General features: G+C 40.8%; 1 protein-coding gene across 2 annotated transcripts in view; it reads right to left on the minus strand.

Moving 5' to 3' along the window:
* Positions 1-6570, minus strand: part of ACD11 (Glycolipid transfer protein (GLTP) family protein) — a 50712-nt gene extending 44142 nt beyond the window's left edge. Inside the window, exon 1 of one of the 2 annotated variants that reach the window (XM_087389462.1) lies at positions 6380-6570. In XM_087389462.1, coding sequence (XP_087245588.1) covers positions 6380-6490 — 111 coding nt within the window. In that variant the 5' untranslated portion in view covers positions 6491-6570. Of the gene's footprint in view, positions 1-6283 lie in introns of both variants that reach the window. The other variant, XM_087389461.1, reaches the window with a different exon arrangement.
* Between the last annotated feature and the right edge of the window lie 13430 nt (positions 6571-20000).

The raw sequence follows: 20000 nt of genomic DNA on the forward strand, positions 1-20000 counted from the left end.
TCCATAAATATGCTATAAAAACACTAAAAAGATATTGCCATATGATATAAATGTGTTAATAAGTAATTATATATGCATAGTATTATTACATTGAGAGTGATTATGAGGAATGTTTCTTAAAGGAATCAACACTTTTTTAAGGTAATAACAGGGATACAAAGGGATGTCTCTAAATAAGAAAATTATGTTGTGTAAAAATGAATGAGTGACTAGTCTGTATATTTTTATGATAAAGGGATCTAGTTCTAGTGAAAATAAAAGTGTAAAAACCATGTTTCCTAAAGAAAAACATTTTTAAAAATCTCTTCAAAAACACGCTCGGATAAACCTGCTCATAGGTTTTTGCTCGTAAAATTGACGCATCCCCACCCAGCGACCCAGCTGGTACGCACAGGGTATTTCCAGGTTCTTTTTGCAGGCATTCTGGAAGGCCTTGTGGGAGAGCTGGCGGCCGCGGAAGATCTCATACTTCCTGTGGCTTCCTGCCCACAAAGGTCTTCCAGTGGGGAGCTGGTTGAGGCAGATAGGCCAGGACGGATGCTGCCAGATTTGCCATGCGGATGAGGAGTCACCAAAACACTGCCTGTGGAGCTGCACTCGCGCCCAGGAAGTGTGGAGGTGGACTTTCGGGATTCTTACTCGCGCAGCACCAAAGCTAGGATTGATCACTTGGGGCGCGTTCTGTTGGTGCAGCACCGCACCTGGTCTTCATCACTTATTCGAGGCATGCCAGCAGGACCCCACTTTCCTTATCACACAGGGGACGTGGGGGCCGCTCGAGGGTATCCCGCAGCACCTAGCAGAGGCTGATACAAGAGTTCGGGAGAGGCAGCCAGTCTGGGAGATTATTAGCAGCATTACAGGGTGGCACATCTGGACCTCGCGCTGCGCGCAGATCCTCGGTGGCACCTCCTTATCGACTGCCCAGATCATGGCGGAGATTTGGAGTGAGATTATTCATACCCTCAGAGGCCAGTGGGACCAGATTCAGGGAGACTCCTGGGCCGGTCAGGAGAAGCGGAGACGCTTCCTCCGGGCTTGGGACACACAGGGCCTCTTCTTCGAGCAGACTACGCAGGGCCTTCGGTGGCACTACTCACCACCCCGATGGCTGTTCATTCACACTCGTCATATCCCTCCGTGAGAGTATGATTTATTATGCTACCTTTTAGGGCTGTGTCCGATTTGTGAACGCAGCCCGTCAGCTATAAGCTGACCTCTTGTATCTTGTTCTCGAAGTAATATAATTAGCACTGTTTTTTCGGCAAAAAAAAACAACTTCGTCATATGATATGCCCCAATCTTCTTCCGTACAGGAATGAAGTGCGCCTGCTTACTGAAGCGATCAATGATCGTTCATATTCCATCGTTACCTCTAGGTGTCCTCGGCAAATCAAAAATAAAATCCATAGCTATGCTCTCACATGGTCCATCGGATATGGGCAAAGGACGTAATAGTCCAGGAGTCTTCATGCGATCATACTTCACCTTCTGACAAGTTAGGCATGTGCGGACATACTCATCAACATCGCAACGCAACGTAGGCCAATAAAAGAAGTGCTCCATCGCCTTAACTGTAGCATCAATACCTCGATGCCCTGCATACCGTGGATCATGACATTCCCGCATGACCTTTTGCCTTAGCTGCTTAGTTACATATAACCTGCCATGCATCATCATAAACCCATCCTTAAGCACATAATGCTAGTGCCATTGTCCATTAATAAGCTGGTCATAGATTTCAGCAAATTGCTCATCTTCCGCATAATAATCCTTCATTTCATCCAACTCATTGTGATAAGCAATTATCAAAGCTGAAACTTGTGGCTTCCTGGACAAGACATCTGCAACCACATTCTTCTTGCCCTCAACATGAACAATCTGAAAATGAAACATTGACAAGAAGTTTGCCCACCTCATGTGCTTCTCAGAGAGCTTAGACTGCGTCAAGAAGTAGCACAAGGACTGATGATCCGTCTGTACTGTAAAATCAGCTCCCAATAAATAATGCTTCCAAGTGGATAAAGCATGAAGGACAGCCAACATCTCCTTCTCATAAATCTGTAAATGCAACTCAGTTGGCTGTAGAATGCGACTCTCATAAGCCACAGGATGCCCATCTTGTGTGAGAACAGCTCCAATACCATTTTTACCGCAAGCATCCACATGCACATGAAAAGACTTCATCAAGTCTGGTAAAATCAGCACTAGATCTGTTGTAAGCTTGCGCTTCAACTCCTCGAAAGAGTCATTCTCCACTTGTGCCCACTGGAAACGTCTCTCCTTCTTGGAAAGCGCATGCATAGGGGCTGCAATTTCTGCAAAGTGACAGATAAAACGACGGTAGTAGGAACACCCCACTGGAAACGTCTCTCCTTCTTGGAAAGTGCATGCATAGGGGCTGCAATTTCTGCAAAGTGACGGATAAAACGACGGTAGTAGGAACACCCCACTGGAAACGTCTCTCCTTCTTGGAAAGTGCATGCATAGGGGCTGCAATTTCTGCAAAGTGACGGATAAAACGACGATAGTAGGAACACAAACCCAAGAAACTACAAACCTCGTGCAATTTCTTTGGTTGTGGCCAACTCCGTATTGCTTCCACTTTAGCTAGATCCATACAAACCCCATCCTTAGAAACAATATGCCCCAGAAAATGAATCTCAGCCATGAAAAACTCACTCTTCTTGGGGTTTATGAGCAACCTCTGCTTCCTGAGCTCAGCGAACACAATCGCGAGATGCTCCCGATGCTCGTCCTCATCTTTCGAAAATACAATCATGTAATCAAAGAAAGTACCCACAAAGGCTCTGTGGTCTTGAAAGATCCTATCCATCATACGATTGAAGGTGGCAAGAGCATTAGTGAGTCCGAAAGGCATAACCAAAAACTCATACAACCCAAACGCCGTCTTATGGACATCCTCTGGTCGTATGCGAACCTGATGGTACCCATGTTGGAGTTGCAGAAGGATTGAGCAAGTGAAGCAAAAGAGAGAGAGTTTATTCAAGAGAGACAGGCCCAATATATAGGCTCCAGTTACATCCAGTAGTGACATCACATGTGCGCTCAGTAGAGCATCTAGATCCACAAATCTCTCAATCAGTTCCATGATTCTCTCAATCACACACCACACACCTAGATTCACTCAATCACACCTAGTGACACCTATCCAGGCACACCATGTGTTCACACACTCACAACCTTAGACCTTAGGACTCTAGATCCCATTACATCAATTTGTCCTTCGTTCCCCCCCCACAAATTGATGACCTCAACCCTAGCAATATTCCATGGGAAACTTCATGGCTTGCCCACCTCTAGTGGCAACACACATGATCCACAACCTGGTACTCACTCTAGTTGCATCAGCAGTAGACTCATTTGGGCATCCTCATCCCAACATGATCTCACTCTGACTTTGGTTTGTTGGTTTAAAATTGGGAGATAGACAATGACTATGCATGGGAATACCCTTAGATCCAACAAGGTAACACATAAGACTAACAATCATTCGAGGGGGACATCCCAAGGCAGAGAACCCTTATTGACCACACACACAAAAACATTCTAAGTGGAAGATGTGGGGAAATACCCCCTTTGATGGCATATCTTGTCCTTTTCCTTCTTCTCTTCCAAGCTACCATAGTGTGAGGTTCATTGTCATTGGAGAGGTTCTTGGTGTACCCAATCTTGTAACTCCTTTGCTCTTTGTCCTTCTCTACACTCTTTAATATATAATCTGCAATACAAGATCCTTGTAGTCCTTCACCTTCTTTGAGTGTCCAAGCCTTAAAAACATTTTGTGAATCATATGGACTGAAGAAGGTCTTACCACTTGTCATGCAAGGGCAGTGTCTACTCTTGTACAAGAGGTGGTCATGATTGTATGGCAAGGTATAGTCAACCAAATGCAAGTACATTTCATACATCATGAAAGTTACTGAAACCATAACTAAGGCATCTTTAAAATAAGAATCATAATGGTTGTAGTTGAGGCATGGGCGAGGTCTGCATAATCCCCGAGGGAATCTAGCAGCTCATGTGATAGATGACTCATGTATACTGCATCAAAGCATTATCAAATTGCACTTGGACCCGAGTGGAGGCTGGTGGACCCTGTCCTGTGGTCGGCATGGAGGCTAAGACGGTGAAAGTCAAATAAGAGTGGTTAGTCCCTAGTGAGGGGGAAGGAACAGTGAGATCATGTACATGTGACACATGGGTAGATGCATGGGTCATAGGCTAAGGGTAGGTGTAAAGAGTGATCTCAAGGGACATTAATGAAAGGATATCACCCTCTCATTGTGAATCTCACTTAGCATTCTCTCTATTTACTTTGCATTCATCCGCCATTCTCTCTCCCACCTTGCATGTAGATCGAAAAGAAAAACAAGCACTCTCAAGAGGGCACTCTTCCCCACTTTGGAGGGCCAATTGGCATTCAAATTCTGCATGCATTTGCATTCTTGAGAAACCTAGTTCTTCACATGAAAGCTTATTGAAGATAGCATACATGGTGATCAGCCATGAGAAGAGCTCAGAATTGTAAGTAATGCCTGATTTGTAGAAGATAACCAGCCGGAGTGTGAAGTCTTGACACAAGAACTCACACAAAGAACGTCACATCTGTGGTTAGTAAACTTGCAATCAAAAGAGAAGTAAATGAAAACAGGATGTCCAAGAATAATCCATAATTAAAGTCCAGAAAAAGTGTAAGCATGTTACACTCTAGGTACCCACGTATATTCTAGCACACTAGCACATGTTTTATTAAAATGTGAGATCTAGCACACTAGCACATGTTTTATTGAAATGTGAGATCTTGGCTTTCGTTATAAGCCTTAGAAGGTCTAGTCATAAGTTTATTAATTATATGCAGGGGACAAAGGTTATGCGGCAATTTTTTAAAAGCCCCATTTAATTTAGCTCAACCTATAACGAGAGTCGAGAATTAACTCTTTCACTTAATCAACCCTAGTCAATCTAGCTTGCCACATGCCACAATGTGCATAGTTTAGATTAAATTGCTTTATACTCTTTCTTTCTTAGCTTCTGAGCTTCTTCGATTTACTTGCTGTCATGTGGTGTTAGCAATGACTTGATGGCTGTGCTAATGGAAATGCTTTGAGTGGCGCTAAGGTCTTTATTAAGGACTTGAGTTTTACTAGTGTACCTTTCCCTTTTTCAATTCAAAGCCTTTTTACAATAAAAAGGGAAGGGCACAGTTCCAGCACCCCATGCCCCCTTTTCCTATTTTAAAACCAGACTCTCAGTCTCATTCTAGCAGCCCATCAAAGATCAGGCCTATGGTTTCTTTCAGCAGCCCTCTAAGATCAGCCTTATGGTTCCTTTCAAACCAATCGTCCCTTTAAAATGTTGCCCCTTAAATATTATCCCTCTCAATCAATACAAACCATTATTTCTGAAAGGATTAGTCATTTATCTGAAGGTTTCAACGAAATAGTCATACAACCATACAAAACATTCAGACGATCATGTTGACTTGGCCAACATGTATGAGTGAATATGTGGTCAAAAGTTTTGCAGCGACGATCTATGAAAGAGGAAGATTTACATAACTAATCAAGATTTACATTAAGTTTGTTAGTGGCGTATGCATTCAACAGAAACGTTTGAATGCGTTCGTGTAAGATGCCACAACAGTTGAAATTATAATATTCGCCCGGATACAGTACCAATCTTGCTCAATTTTTCCATCCAACAGTACCACTCCTATCTGGTATACTTGTGACAACTACGTTTTCCTTTCTTTCTGCAAAATTTTCTATCTTTCATAGGCAGTAAAATTTTGGAAAAATGTAGTCAAGAAGCAGCATTTTTTTTCCCCTAAGCAAGAAGCAGCATTATGACCGGAGAGCGCAACAAAAGGTCAAGGAGTCTTTTTCGGTGTTTTTGTCCGTCAGTCCCGTCGATGCTACATTCTTTGAGTTTTTCGATTCTTCGATTCAAGAAGCAACATCTTAGAGGTTTGAGGCAAGTGACATGGACAGATCGTAAAGCATGAAATGACTGCAAGAAACTTGTTTCTCGATTGAGCCAGGAGAGATATGGTGCCTAGCAAAGTATGCAGCCGTTCGTTGTACAGGATTAACCCCCAAGGCTTTCAAAGAAATGCAATTGATTATCTAGCGATGCTTTAATCATCCGATCTTTTAAAGCGTCGACTATCGGTCTCCCTCCTCTACTTTATAAGGAATCTCCGTTCCGATGAGAGGCCAAACGGTCTATGCAAAACTTGCAAGAACCGAATTCTAAGTACCTTAGCGACGTAATCTCGCTCTGCGAACTTGAAAGCGAAGCCAAGGCAGCCAAAGAGGATGGAAACACGAGAGCATGCGTGGGAAAATGTGACCACCTCGAGCTCTTTCTGCGGCACTTGAATGTCTGAGGCCAATGTCGAGAAAGCAAGGGCAATTTGGTGGAGAGGCCTTTTTCTGGCTGGGGCAGGGTCGATGCTACCAGCCATGACGGCGATAGAAGCGAACCGAGCCTATGGTGCCCAGCGATTGAAAGCCTTGCGATCGCCATAGCTAAAGCTTCAAAAGGAATTTGCTTCGGCTTAGCTAAACTAATGCCAAGAGTGAACATTTAACCCAAGCCGAGAGGACTTTGCATTACAAGGTAATTTTCATTCGTCGCAAGAACGTGCTTATTGACACATGCGCACCCTCTAAGTGCCTCACATAACAAAGCTAGCTCTCAACACAAAACAAAACAAATGTAATCTTCACTAATTGGAGGATCATGGCCGTCGATTTCGTCGCCTATAATCATGGCGTATTGGCACATGTCCTGTTGCATGCTAACACCTGTGTGGTCGTGATAGTCCTCTGTGCCGCGTGCTTCGTGTTCACCAACCTTATTGGACTTCATGATCTCTTCAACCGGTTCTGTCCATGCTTCATTCGAAGTTCGACATCCATCTTTGAGCATGGACCTCTTCATTCGGTGACGGGCAGAGTGTGCCCCCGAATTTGTAGCAGCATGGCTGAATGAAGTTCGTCCATCTTTGAGCATGGACCTCTTCATACACTGAAGCCCCAAACTTGCCCCCCGGGTTTGTAGCACCACGCTTCTTATCATGGAACATGCTGGTTGAACCTTCTGTCATGGAAGATGCTCGCTTCTTCTCAGCAATTCGGTGCATCATCGTGTGTCATATCGTATTCTATCTTGTGTGACTGTTGCCTGTTCAAGGAGGCACTGCCCTATGGATTTTTAGCTAAACACCTTCCACCATGGAATATACCCCTTGGGTGTTCGACCGCTAGTTCATAGTTGTTTATCACAGCAGATGGTTGCTTGCTCTTATGTTGTTGCATCTTGCACGACTCCCGACGTCCTAGTAGGTGCACGATGGTAACAAGTCGGTTATTGGAAGCAGCGGTCATGGTAATAGGTGAGCGGCATTTATCCTCTCGCTTATAAATTTTGAATAGTGTCCTACGTATTTCTTATTGCTGGAGTACTCTATTCAGTCCTGCTATCCAAGCCCAACCTCTTCCCTATGATTGTGAGCACTGATGGCCAACTTCCAAGAGGGTCACGATTCCATGGACACCGCCAGCTCTGGTTTTCGAAAACGTTCGCTACTATCGCTTCAGTTCATATCTTCCAATTGTACTTCTATTCCTTCCTTTATTTCCTTAATCCTTTGTCCTTGGAGACATTGGGAAGTGCTATGGAAAAGGGGTTGGAGTTGATGCCAAGATGCATGAGGAAGGAATATGACAAGTACACTGACGAATCCAAATGTTACAGCGAAGGTTTTTGGTCGTGCATGTTTCAACTGCAACATTAACGTGTTTATTCAGGCCTGTCATTGTACGCTCTATCTCACTTGTTTGTTCTGAGGTATGAATTCAATTCCATATGCTGCCCATAGATAGTTTGAGTGCTTCTAATAGGCCATCCTCAAGCAAGGGACATAGGGCAAGACACCCCATAGGTAATGGCAGCAAACAAGAGGCGACGAAGGTCCTCCGATGTAGCCACTAAAGAAGCTACCCTTGACTTTGTTCATGCTTTCCATTTTAGTTGCCAAGTTGCATCAACGAAGACTAACATCATGTTCTCATTACCGAAGACAAATCAAATATGAAACAAAGTGATTAGTTTATGTTATCTTCACTTTGATTAGTTTGCAAGCTTCACTTTCTTAGTTTTTGTTTCATATTTGATTAGTTTATGCTAGCTTCACTTTGCATTGCAATTATCATTTGTGAATGACCATAAAAATTTCCTTACACAATTAATTGAAGAATACAACGAGGATGGGATCATCATCTATGCATTGAAGAATGTGACATCCATGCAAGCCCGCAACACACTAGTTGTATTTTGATTTTACCATCTTGGCAGACATTCATGAAGGCACGAAACGTAAAGAGCTTAAGCAAGTCTTCATCAATCAATTGTCCAAATTGGGTTATGGGCTAATGGTGAGCCTCCAAATTTCTATAACTTTGTTCTTTCAAGTTTGATGTTCTAACAAGCACATTCTCTGGAACTATCAGGTGTTGAGTGTTCTACACTTCACTAATGTGAATGGACCATTGATTGAGTTCCAATGAAATTGATGCGGCTTAGCCATTCACGGAGGTCCGATTGAAAGCAAGAAAGTATCCCCTTCAAACGCAAGAGACATCACAAGGCCTCTCCTCTTTGGACTGCCATAGCATAGACTGAACAGACATTTACATTTGCTCAGGGCATGGACAGGTGTCCCCCCTAGCATTGAAGCTCTTCTCAGTTGAACGTAGCACTATCATTGTAATGGCATCTCCTAGTCAAGTCCTTTGCGTCTTTCGTGAAAGATAATAATAAATACTTTTTGCATTTGAACCCATAACATCCATGCTGCCACTGATTGTGGAAGGCACATATGATGGCCTTCTCCACCAACTTCATTAACATATTTTATATACCCCCCATACCAGAGTTCTGAATTGCTCAGCTTAGCACATGGCTTTCCATACTTTAAAAATAATGGCCTCACGAGGGAGCATGTCCACAAACTAGTAATGTCCATATCAAATTCAAAGGCACTGTTCTATGAGCCATTGATACATTTCTCTAGTAAACAAGGCAATGCTTTTAAAGTCCTAAGCTTCGATGGCGAGCACATTTCTCTAGTACACAAGGCAATTCTTTTAAAGTCCTAAGCTTTCAAATACATACATTATTTGATGTTTACAACAACCACCACCAACAACGATGCAATTTACGAGTACATGAGACAACAATACCTCCTCAACCCACTAAAGGAAGATGAAAGCATCCTACGCTGTCTCATATATCAATTGCAAAACTATACTACCCATGACATTACAAAGTTGTATTTAACTCAAAATCCACAAGGAACGTAAAAGTTCGAGAGTGTCATCTGTAAGGTATATCATTAAAAAAAACAAGTCATTCATGCAAGAGGTGAACTACTACATGTTGCGGGGCCTGAACGTCTTCAAGAAAAAAAAAACCACATCAAACCACAGTACGCAAAGCACTTTCCTGGCCAAAACAATGGAAAGAGAAAGCATGCATTCACAAGGCATATGCCTCATACAAAAGAAAAAAAGAAGATACCCCAAGCTTTGCATGCATTTGTTGTGGCACATTGACATGCAAATCTAAGTTGAGGCACATGACCACAACCACCAAATGTTTTCTGCAAACATATCATATCACCACTAAATCATTGGACACAATGGAGCGTTTCCTTGCCAGAAACAAATAGATAAGAGGCAAATTCCAACACTTTCACAAAAGAGCATGCCATTGTAAACCGTCCTACCACTAACAAGACATCTAAATAATGTCGAGGAATGATTGGTAGCAATCGAAATACTATTTGCGCAAATTAGGGAATTGTCATACGATGGACAACTAGGGCTTCACGGTAATGCAATAAATGTGTTTACAGATGTCGAAAGAGCACAAACTAAACTACCATGCTTCATCTCTGACTTAGCAATAGTAATGGTTGCAATTAAGAGGAAGATGTCCTTCAAGCACAATTACATAGTAGTGTTGTTTGCCCAAACATGACAATGAGAGCTTTGCAAGAGTTCTTATCAACCCCTTCGTACATTGAGAACATGTCCAAATGAACAAATTATGGTTGGCACATATTAACAGTTTCAAAAATGACATCAAAGACCATGAGCTCACAAGCAATGATGACAATCAACAACATGAGGAAGAAGAAGTGCAAACTGATACATTGGTCCCTGGTATATACTCCCCACAGCAAGTGGTTGACTATGAGGGTAACCCTATATGCATAGCACCATTAGAAGGTTACCCTCCACTGAGTGTCTTCAAGGACAAGCATTGCAAGGAGATGTCCTTCCCAACAATATTTTATGGGCAACATCGAAACTATACAATACCTAAAAGAACTGTATACCAAGTCATTGTGTGATGGGAACTCACAAATAAGGACTAGAGATTTGCAATGTTAGTTGACAACCACTTCTTCAAGACAATGAAAGTACTTGTGTGATAGGTGCTATCATCAATATGGGTTTGCATGCGAAAATGAAAACTTTAGGGGAAGACAATAACAAATAAAGAGGCTACTATGGACATGAATATCAAGATATTGCTCTAGTCAAACATTGGTTATCGTGACTTGAATTGTTTACACACATCATTGAATGACAAGCACAAATTATAAAATAACTTGTTCACCATGGCTAGGCAATCAGGGCCACCAACAATTTTCTTCACTTTGTCCAGTGTAGAGAAATTATGGCAACCACTTACGACTTGTTTACAAGAACTACTACATAAGAATAACAATACAATAGGAGCACAAAGCACAACCACCTTGCGCCACCTTATACAATCATATCCCATAACAACAACACAATATTACATTCATAGTTCCCAAGCATTGAAGGTGCTCATACGACAAGATGCAACAATCATAGGAGAAGTTGAAGACATCTTCTTCGTGACGGAATTCCAAAACAGGGGAAGTCAACACGATCATGGTTTGGTTTGGATCGCTAATGCGCCAATGTTCCAAGGGTCGAACCATAATCACATTGTCGATTTTATTGGCAAGTACATGAGCACAAACAACTCTTCCCTAAACGAACAATTAAAGGACTTGCAAACACATAGGCTGAGGAAAACATGTAGGTGAAGAAACAAGCTCTGTAGGTTTGGTTTTCTGCGCCCATCGATGAATTTTATTCATGCAAACAATGAACAAGAATGGCACAAAAACAACTTCAAACATATCACATAAATATTAATGGAAGAAGGCATAATGAATTGACAATTCAAAGCATTCTTAAAATGATTACATCTTCAAGTGGAGGATTACATCTTTGCATTATGATCCTTGCTCATGTAGCCCACAATACTCTTAAGAAGAGATCCACTTGACATATACACGAAAAATCTCAATAAGGTGCTAACATAAATGTGGGGAGCAAACACGGATGCGCATTTCATATTGAATCCACATGGAGCAATAACATACTGCCCTTGGTACATGATAAAAATTGATAAGGCAACAACCCATGTGGTCAATGCAGCTACGGATTATTGCATGAACATGAAGGCACCAGCCAATGAGAGAGTGCGGTGAGTAGTGAATGCAATACTTAACACACAACATATTAGTGCACAAAAAGTTGCATACCTAGGCCTGTCCCTCCCACTAACAACCAGTACTAGGGAATTCAAATACATCGATACAAGCCCTACAAATCAAAGAACACTATTATTGAAGAGAAAGTTGTAACTTAAAAAAATTGACCCAACAAGCATCGACATTTTCTTTGAAAACATTGTGAAGAAGTACAAAATTGTCTTGCCCAATTCACGAGTGAGTACAACGTACTCCCAACAAAAGTGAAGAAGCACAAGCATGAAAAAATAATATGACTTAGAAAGAAAGGACCCAGAAAACCACTACAGAGAGATTTGCCACCTTTACTTGCCATTCCACACAACCTAGCAATAGTATCCACACCCACATGGCATGACTTTTATGTTGAGAATGAGAATACAATCACACCAAATATACAAAGTTCATATCAAATGCATGCACTATAGAGACCGCAATACAAAGCTCTTCATAAATAACAACATGCGATAGTGACAAGCTTGAAAGAAACGAGTTCAACATAGGGATAGAGATGAAAGACAACAAAGACAATGCAAACAAGAGTACACTCTAGTACATATAAACCATGCCAAACATGGAGGACTACAACCTGCTACATCAACTAAATGATCAACAATGCCTAATCCTTGATGCCATTCTACTTAAGCAAAGTAATTACCCACAAAAAGCATTGCACTTCTTCCTATCTCTCGAAATGGTAGGATAGAAAAAACATTCACATTTCTCTTGATAAATTTGATGCGTCACTACACGCACCATGACACTATACACATGGAAGTACACCGTGCACTTCTCCTTGCTTACACCAAGAAGGCTACACACAACATAGGGGGACCAACGATACACTCCGCACTGCATCTACCCATAATCACATCTTACCATAGAAGCCTTGTAGCAGAGACACTTCAAGAGTTTTCTTCACACTACAAGAAATTGGAGTTGCTAGTACTCGATTAGATCTCGCAAATAAGACAAAACACATTCACAGCAACAGACATGAGATTACGTGAAATCAAGGACAACCATCAACAACCATTTGTGGGGTAGACGTCATTCTCTGTGGGGACCTTTGCCAAGTAAGCCCAACGAAAAGACACATGGATATTTTTTGATAGGCCAAGCACGTTCACATAGTTGCCTTTAGTCTGGAAAGACTTGAAAAGTTACCAAGAAACACCAATCACATGGGTGCAATTCCCAAATCCAACCATTAGTAAAATGGCAAGAGCAACAACAAAACATTTATTCCATGATGATATATGCCACACATGGATGCCAATATTAAGGATTAATTGAGAATTCTAAATAGGATAAAACCATCTCAACATGATTACATGATGGCAATTCCCTATATCACCAACCATAGCACAAACAATACATAGGGCACAAAGATTGTCTATGGACAAATTAGCATTGGACACTTCAAAGATAAGCACACGGCCTAGTTTACACTACATTATCATGCATATGTGACCCAAAAAATCTCTACATTCTCAACGCAATTCAAACAAAACAAATAAAACTAGACTCAAATGTCGTAAATGAAATTCAACAATTGTGTACACATGCTCCATGGGCATTCAATCAAAAATATTTCTTTGCAATAAAAACGACGACGACGAGCATACAATCATTAAACACAAGGTCATTCACACTTCACAAGCAAGACATACTTTCCACAAAAAGCATAACAGCCACCACAATACTATGTATACAAGAAACATACACAAAAAGTGGAACGGATGTCTCTTTGCCTAAATTTCAACATGTACATAAACATGAAGGCATAGGGATATACATGTTACAAAAGCAAAGCCCAATTATGCGATTGCCATTATCATAACATTCAAGGAGCAGGGGTATTGCTAACTATGTGTGAACTATCAAAGGAGCAAAATATAGCAATAATCAATGTGTACACCGAAAAAATAAGCACAACAAAGTTGATCCAAGCCATCAAACAAATGCTAGACCAATTACATGTACACATGGAAACAATCATCTTTGGAGACTTCAATATAGATTACAATATGGAGACAACTTAGAAAAGGCAAATACAAGAAGTATTGCAAGGGAGAAATATGAAACATCTGATTACAAAAACTACATTAGTATATGGATCCACACTAGGTCAACTATGGACAAACATAAAAGCTAACAACACTATGACCAGTGCTAAACCACGCCCTCAAATACAATGCATTTCAAAACGGGCGATGACAACTTGGCACACCACTTGAATATGATTCAACTAGGGCAAGCTATAGCAAAACGAGGAACTTGCTTTTCTAGGTGCCCATCTAAAGTGCACTTGCCTTTCTCTCCTTCCCATTCACTTTAGCCGCATTGGAAATTTGATCCCCAGGGCTTTTGCATTTGGATAATTCCACTATGCTCAGCTACAATAGGCCTTTCGAGACCACATTCTAGTTTGAGATCAGGATCTTCATTTCCTTCTCCACCATGTGTGTGTTTTGTGTGTGAGAGACGTTGGAGTGTACAAAAGAGTCAAATGGGCCTGACCACGCCCTCAAATACAATGCTAATTACATCTATTGGTTTGACCACGCCCTCAAATACAATGTATTTCAAAATGGACGATGACAATAAGGCACGTCACTTGAATATGATTCAACTAGGGTAGGCTATAGCAACGAGGAACTTGCTTTTCTAAGTGCCCATCTAAAGTGCACTTGCCTTTCTCTCCTTCCCATTCTTACCTTGAAACAAGCACTCAAAAGTTGGTTTAGCCGAAGTGACATATATGTTGCTAATTAAGATACACAAAATCCAATGCTAATCATAAAATTCACTATAAAGTTCAAGGGGAAGACACGAAATCCAATGTTGATCATACAATTCACTATAAAGCTCAAGGGGAAGACATTATCATTGCACTTTTGAATGTAGATGATCTTATAATGATCGGTAGAAATGAAAAATTCATCTCACAAAGCTAAAGAAATATCTATTTAATGAATTTGACATGAGATATCTTGGATCATGCACTATTATCTAGGCATAGAATTTTGGAGGGATGTATTGCTAAAGATTCGAATGCAGTGGTGGGCTGATTTTGTTGCGGTGAATGAGGATGTATTGCTAAAGATTCGAATGCAGTGGTGGTCTAGAGGGTGCAGCACTGTAGCTACTAGTGAGGGTCGACTCATGGTGTGCCCATGTAAGTCATCATCATACCAACTTGCTATAGGGTCCTTAATAGTTGGTAGTCAAGGTCTCTTTGTTACGTCAGCCATAATCTCGGTATTGTCTGGTGTGGTTATGGTGGTGAAGCGGGAAACCAAAGAGTAAGGTTCTAAGGTCCATTATGGACATGTGGCACTCAATTGGGCTCCAAGTGGCAAGCACTGGTTCGGGGAGATTCTAGAGAGGGGCTCCACAAAAGGAAGGAAGGACATGGAACTCAGGAGAGAGTTCATGGATGAATGCAAGGGGAGCGCTCGACGAATTGTGGCTGAGACTTGAGCCCTCTTTGGTATCAGAGCAGGTCTTTAGATTGGTATCATTGATGAGGAAGGGTCGCACCTGCGGAAAGCTAACAAGGTGGGAAATTGGGAGTTCTTTCAACTTCTACTACGGATCAACGCATGCGACTAGCAGCATAAATTAATGCGAGTCTGAGCGTGGGCGTCATCTATATTCTACTGTAGTGGCGCAGCGGCCAGCCTAGTAGCCTGCTCAAACAACCAAACTCTAGAGGCGACTAAAAGGCGCACCTAGAGACTTACGCCTTACAGAATTGCATCCCCGAGGCTAGCCGTCCCTCCACAAACAGGAATAGTACTGAGTAGATTATATTGCAACGGCTGGGAAGGTGGTAGGAGCAGCTTGCAGCACTAGCCCGAGACGATAGTGAGAGCGCAAACATTTGGAGTCTAAACTCAAGCAAAATCGGTGCGACAGCAAGTTCTCCACTCGCCACAGCGCTCAAGACTCCTTGAATGGTCATTTGACAGTTTCTCCTAGCCTCGAAACATGAGCTTATACTCACAGCCTTTCGAGCGATGGCGCAAAGTCCAAAAATCAAGAAGACAACGAGACCAAGACAGATGGAAGGAAACCGCGATAAAACCTCTTTTTTACAACGTGACGTCATCCCTCTTTTTTACCCCTCTACACCCTTTCTACATTCTAGGCTTCCCTTTCTACATTCTAAGCTTCTCTATTTAAAAAAAATCCCAAGGTCCATATCATTTTCTTCTCTAAGCCTCGCCAAACGCAAAGAAGAGGAAACTATAAGTGAGATTTCAAAGTTCAAGATTGAGGAAAGCAAAAGAGCAGGATCGAGAAGCAGGACCACGATTTCAAAGACAAATCCAAAACCTTGAACAAATACCAGGGAAGCATTGCATTTTTCTCTTTGACATAAAGCGCTTTGCTTTATAATTTCTAGAAAATACACGTCTTTAAGTAGTCTAGAATGTATTAGGCTAGCATGATCAAATGTAATAATTAGTAGGTAGCCTAGGTAGGTTTAAATGGCTAAATGCCATATGAATAATGTATTGGATATGTTAATTAATACGGAATAAATGGTGCACTCACACATGTAGGTCCTAGGATAGGAATGGGTAGGAATGCATGGGTGCATTAATAAATGGTAGGCATAAAGTGTCATAGGCTAAGGATCATTCCCTCACACATGTGCATCCTTCAACCGGTACGTGACACTTCCTAAAAGAGTTTTTACCAGAAAATGAATTAGAAAGAGCATGGGAGGCTTGGGACAATTGCACTATGGGTTAAAACACTCTAGTCCAATACATAGCGCACTGCAGTCCTTAAGCTGAAGGGAATTGATGAATTCCAAAAGATAAGGGGTTTCGTGAGAGGTCTCAAAGACACTTATTAGGTTCAGGTGAAAAGAAATTCTCTTAAAACCTTCGAGGAAGCCATTAAATATGCCCAAATATATGATGATACGATGGGGAAATTCAGAGTTGGAACTTCAGAGAAAATAGGTTTTGTTCCAAAGTTCAATAAATTTCCCAATTTGAAAAGGAAGGGGCACTTTAAGAAGGAGGTTCCTCAGGTACCACCTAAGAAACCTCAAACACAAAATTATCCTCTCTTGAAGAAAGAGGATTATGAAAGGGCTAGGCAAGAAAATCTTTGCTTCAAATGTTTGGGCAAAGACCATGCTGCTTGGAACTACCCTAAAAATAAACCAGTAGGAGCTAAAGCCCCAAATAGACCTCCACAAAAACAAGTGCATGTGGTGGAAGTGTTGCCGTTTAATGGTACTGAAGTACACTGAGGTAGAGGTCTATCATGAGGATAGCACCCACATGTGCTGTCTATCATCGAAAATGTGGCAACCCACCTTTGGTCCTCATGACTTAATGAGGATGCATGGAAAAATCAAGGGGCAAAGAGTAAGAGTGATGGTCGATGATACTGCAACACATAATTTCTTGAACTACTCGTTAGTTAAGAAATTAAAATTGCCCGAGAGTCCTAGTGCCCATAAATATGTGGTCTCTTTGACGAAGGGTAGTGATAAAAAAGTTTGGGACACCATGATACATGGTGTAGAGGTGGATATTGAAGGTTATCAGGATGCTTTGGATTTCCAAATCATGCATCTCAACCAAACAAATGTAATGCTTGGTCGAGAATGGTTGTATAGTCTTGGGAATAGCTTACAATAGAGTTATCTTAATAACTCCATTATGTTTGAAAAAGAGGGTAGAGTCTTCCAGATTTAAGGAGAACATGATGTGCCTAACTCTCCTCTTATTTGTTTGATGGGATTGGAACGACTACTACACCAAGAAGAATGCGAGGTATATCTTTGTGAAGTTACTTTTATTGGTGATTTCATGTCTTCTATATCGGAAAGAAGTAATGTTGTTTTTGATCATGTTAAAAAGTATAAATCTTCTTTCGATGATTTAATGTTTGAATTTAAAGATGTTTTTCCATCTGATTTACCTAATGGTTTACCTCCTGAGAGAGAAGTAGATCATAAAATAGATTTAATTATTGGATCTACCCCTGTTTGTAAACCCCCATATAGGCTTAGTCAAATAGAGGAACGTGAGGTCGAAAGACAGCTAACAGAATATCTTAGGAAGAGCCAAATCCAACCAAGTAGCTCACCTTGGTTCACACCAGTTTTACTGGTAAAAAAAAGGATGGTACTATGCATTTATGCATAGATTACCGAGCACTAAATAAAATCACTAGAGTTCAACATGGGAAAGGGTAAGCAGTCTCCAGAGGAGGTTTCCCAATTTTGTTTTCGAGGACGTAAACCATTCTTAAGAGGAAGGGAATGTTACGTCAACCATAATCCCGGTATTATCTGGTGTGGTTACGCGATGAAGCGGGAAACCAAAGGGCTCGACAGTGCTTGCATCCATATGGAGTGCAATATTAAGGCCTAAAGGGTAGTAAGGTTCTGAAGTCCATTATGGACATGTGGCACTCAATTGGGCTCTAAGTGGCAAGCACTAGGTTCAAGGGAGATTCTAGAGAGAGGCTCCACAAAAGGAAGGAAGGACAGGGAACTCAAGAGAGAGTTCACAGATGAATGCAAGGGGAGCACTTGATGAATCGTGGTTGGGTGGTGAATCAGACTTGAGCCCTCTTTATGGTTATGTTACAGTCTTGTAAGCCAAAAAACCCCCGCAGGGTTGAGGTGCTATGTTGTTGATTCTCGCTATCAGTCCAAGTTGATAGAGTGTTGTTATGATAGCAATTCATGTTGAAAATGTTGAATATTCTCAACTTGTTTTATTTTGAGTATTGTAAATGCTCATATTGTTCACCGAATTCTACAAAAAGTGTTCCTCAAGGAGAGAGAGAGAGAGAGAGAGAGAGAGAGAGAGAGGTCATATACGAGGGAGGGGAATGAGATTTTAAAATAGTAGGTAGAAAGGCTATATAGGGAATGAGATTTGAAAGTGTCATCTATGTTGAGCATGCATTGGGAATGAGATTTGAAAGCACTAGGCAGAAAGGGAGGGGAATGAGATTTGAAAGTTTCCAACTATCATCTACGTTGAGCATGCATCTAATTGCTAGAGGCTGATTATGATCCTCCTTGTGATACGTTGATCATTCAAGTTGATTATGGACATGAAACGTTGTAATACGATGAATTCTGTATGAATTATATGTAAGCGTGTACAAAAAAAAAATGATGTTTCATTGTAAGAGAGAATGCACTCGAGTTTATAAATTGTGTACTTGTCATTTCCACTAGTATTGGAAAGCTTTATAGATGAGGCGTTGATCAAATTTGTATGTTCAATACACAAGAACAAACTAAGGTTCATTTGTGCACTTGTCCTTTCCATTAACATTAGAAAATTTCATAGACAAGGTGTTGATCGTATTTGATATGTCGAAAACACAAATTTACAAGGTAAGCTTTTACACAGTTTAGAACCATTTTGAGATCCAAATACAACCTTGTAGGAAAAATTGATGTGTTTATGTAATGATTTAGTGAAAGTGACCTTGATATATATGGCTAGTTTTCTATTTGGAACTAATCAAAGTTTTCTATTTGGAACTAATCAAACTCATGAATATGACATAGAAACTATACCCACATCAAAAGTACCTAGCATGCTTCTTGTGTGGAAATGTTTATGAATGTGGAACATTTTCAAACGTTTGTTATCTTTGTTTGACAATGGTGTGCATCTCCTTTCTATCTTAGTAGATAAGAGGAGAAAAGTGGATGGGAAAATAGTTAAAGATATTGGAAGACTAAATATAGGGGCCAAAATGCAATATAAATATATATTCAACCTACCAAAGAAGTCATAATATATTAGATATGTCGATAGTGATTATGTTTCCAATCTACCAAAAAAGTCATTATATATTAGAGATATCCATAGTGAGTTCCAAACATGAACCATATCAATAAGTACTTCCATTGCAAGTTACGTTTATAAGGAGGAGTGTATACATGGCAACATTTTGTTATGGTGACATGGAAAAAATGATTTGAAAGTAACCAATGTCATGATCATGGGATATCACAAGAAAGTAACATAATGTGCTCTTCTATATGCATATTTGCATGTGTAGTACATTTTCTCAAGGGTGTTGCTTTTGCTTGTACATAGCATGGAATCATATTCCCCCTTTCTATGCACCCCGTACTCAAAACAAGCTCTCCTCTAAATGCCTTTGCATATGCAATAGCTTTTCCAAAAGGAAAAGATGTAAGACCACTTCACCAAGGGAATAAATTTGGCAAAAATATTTTGGAAGGTATTGACATACATTAGACGATATCAAGAACCCTTCATAGTGGAAATATTACACATCCAATAGTTTGGACATTAGG

The sequence above is a fragment of the Dipteris shenzhenensis genome, chromosome 18 (genome assembly GCF_047967505.1).
Source record: "Dipteris shenzhenensis isolate YYH24624 ecotype China chromosome 18, Dip_SZ_1.0, whole genome shotgun sequence".
Classification (NCBI taxonomy): domain Eukaryota; kingdom Viridiplantae; phylum Streptophyta; class Polypodiopsida; order Gleicheniales; family Dipteridaceae; genus Dipteris; species Dipteris shenzhenensis.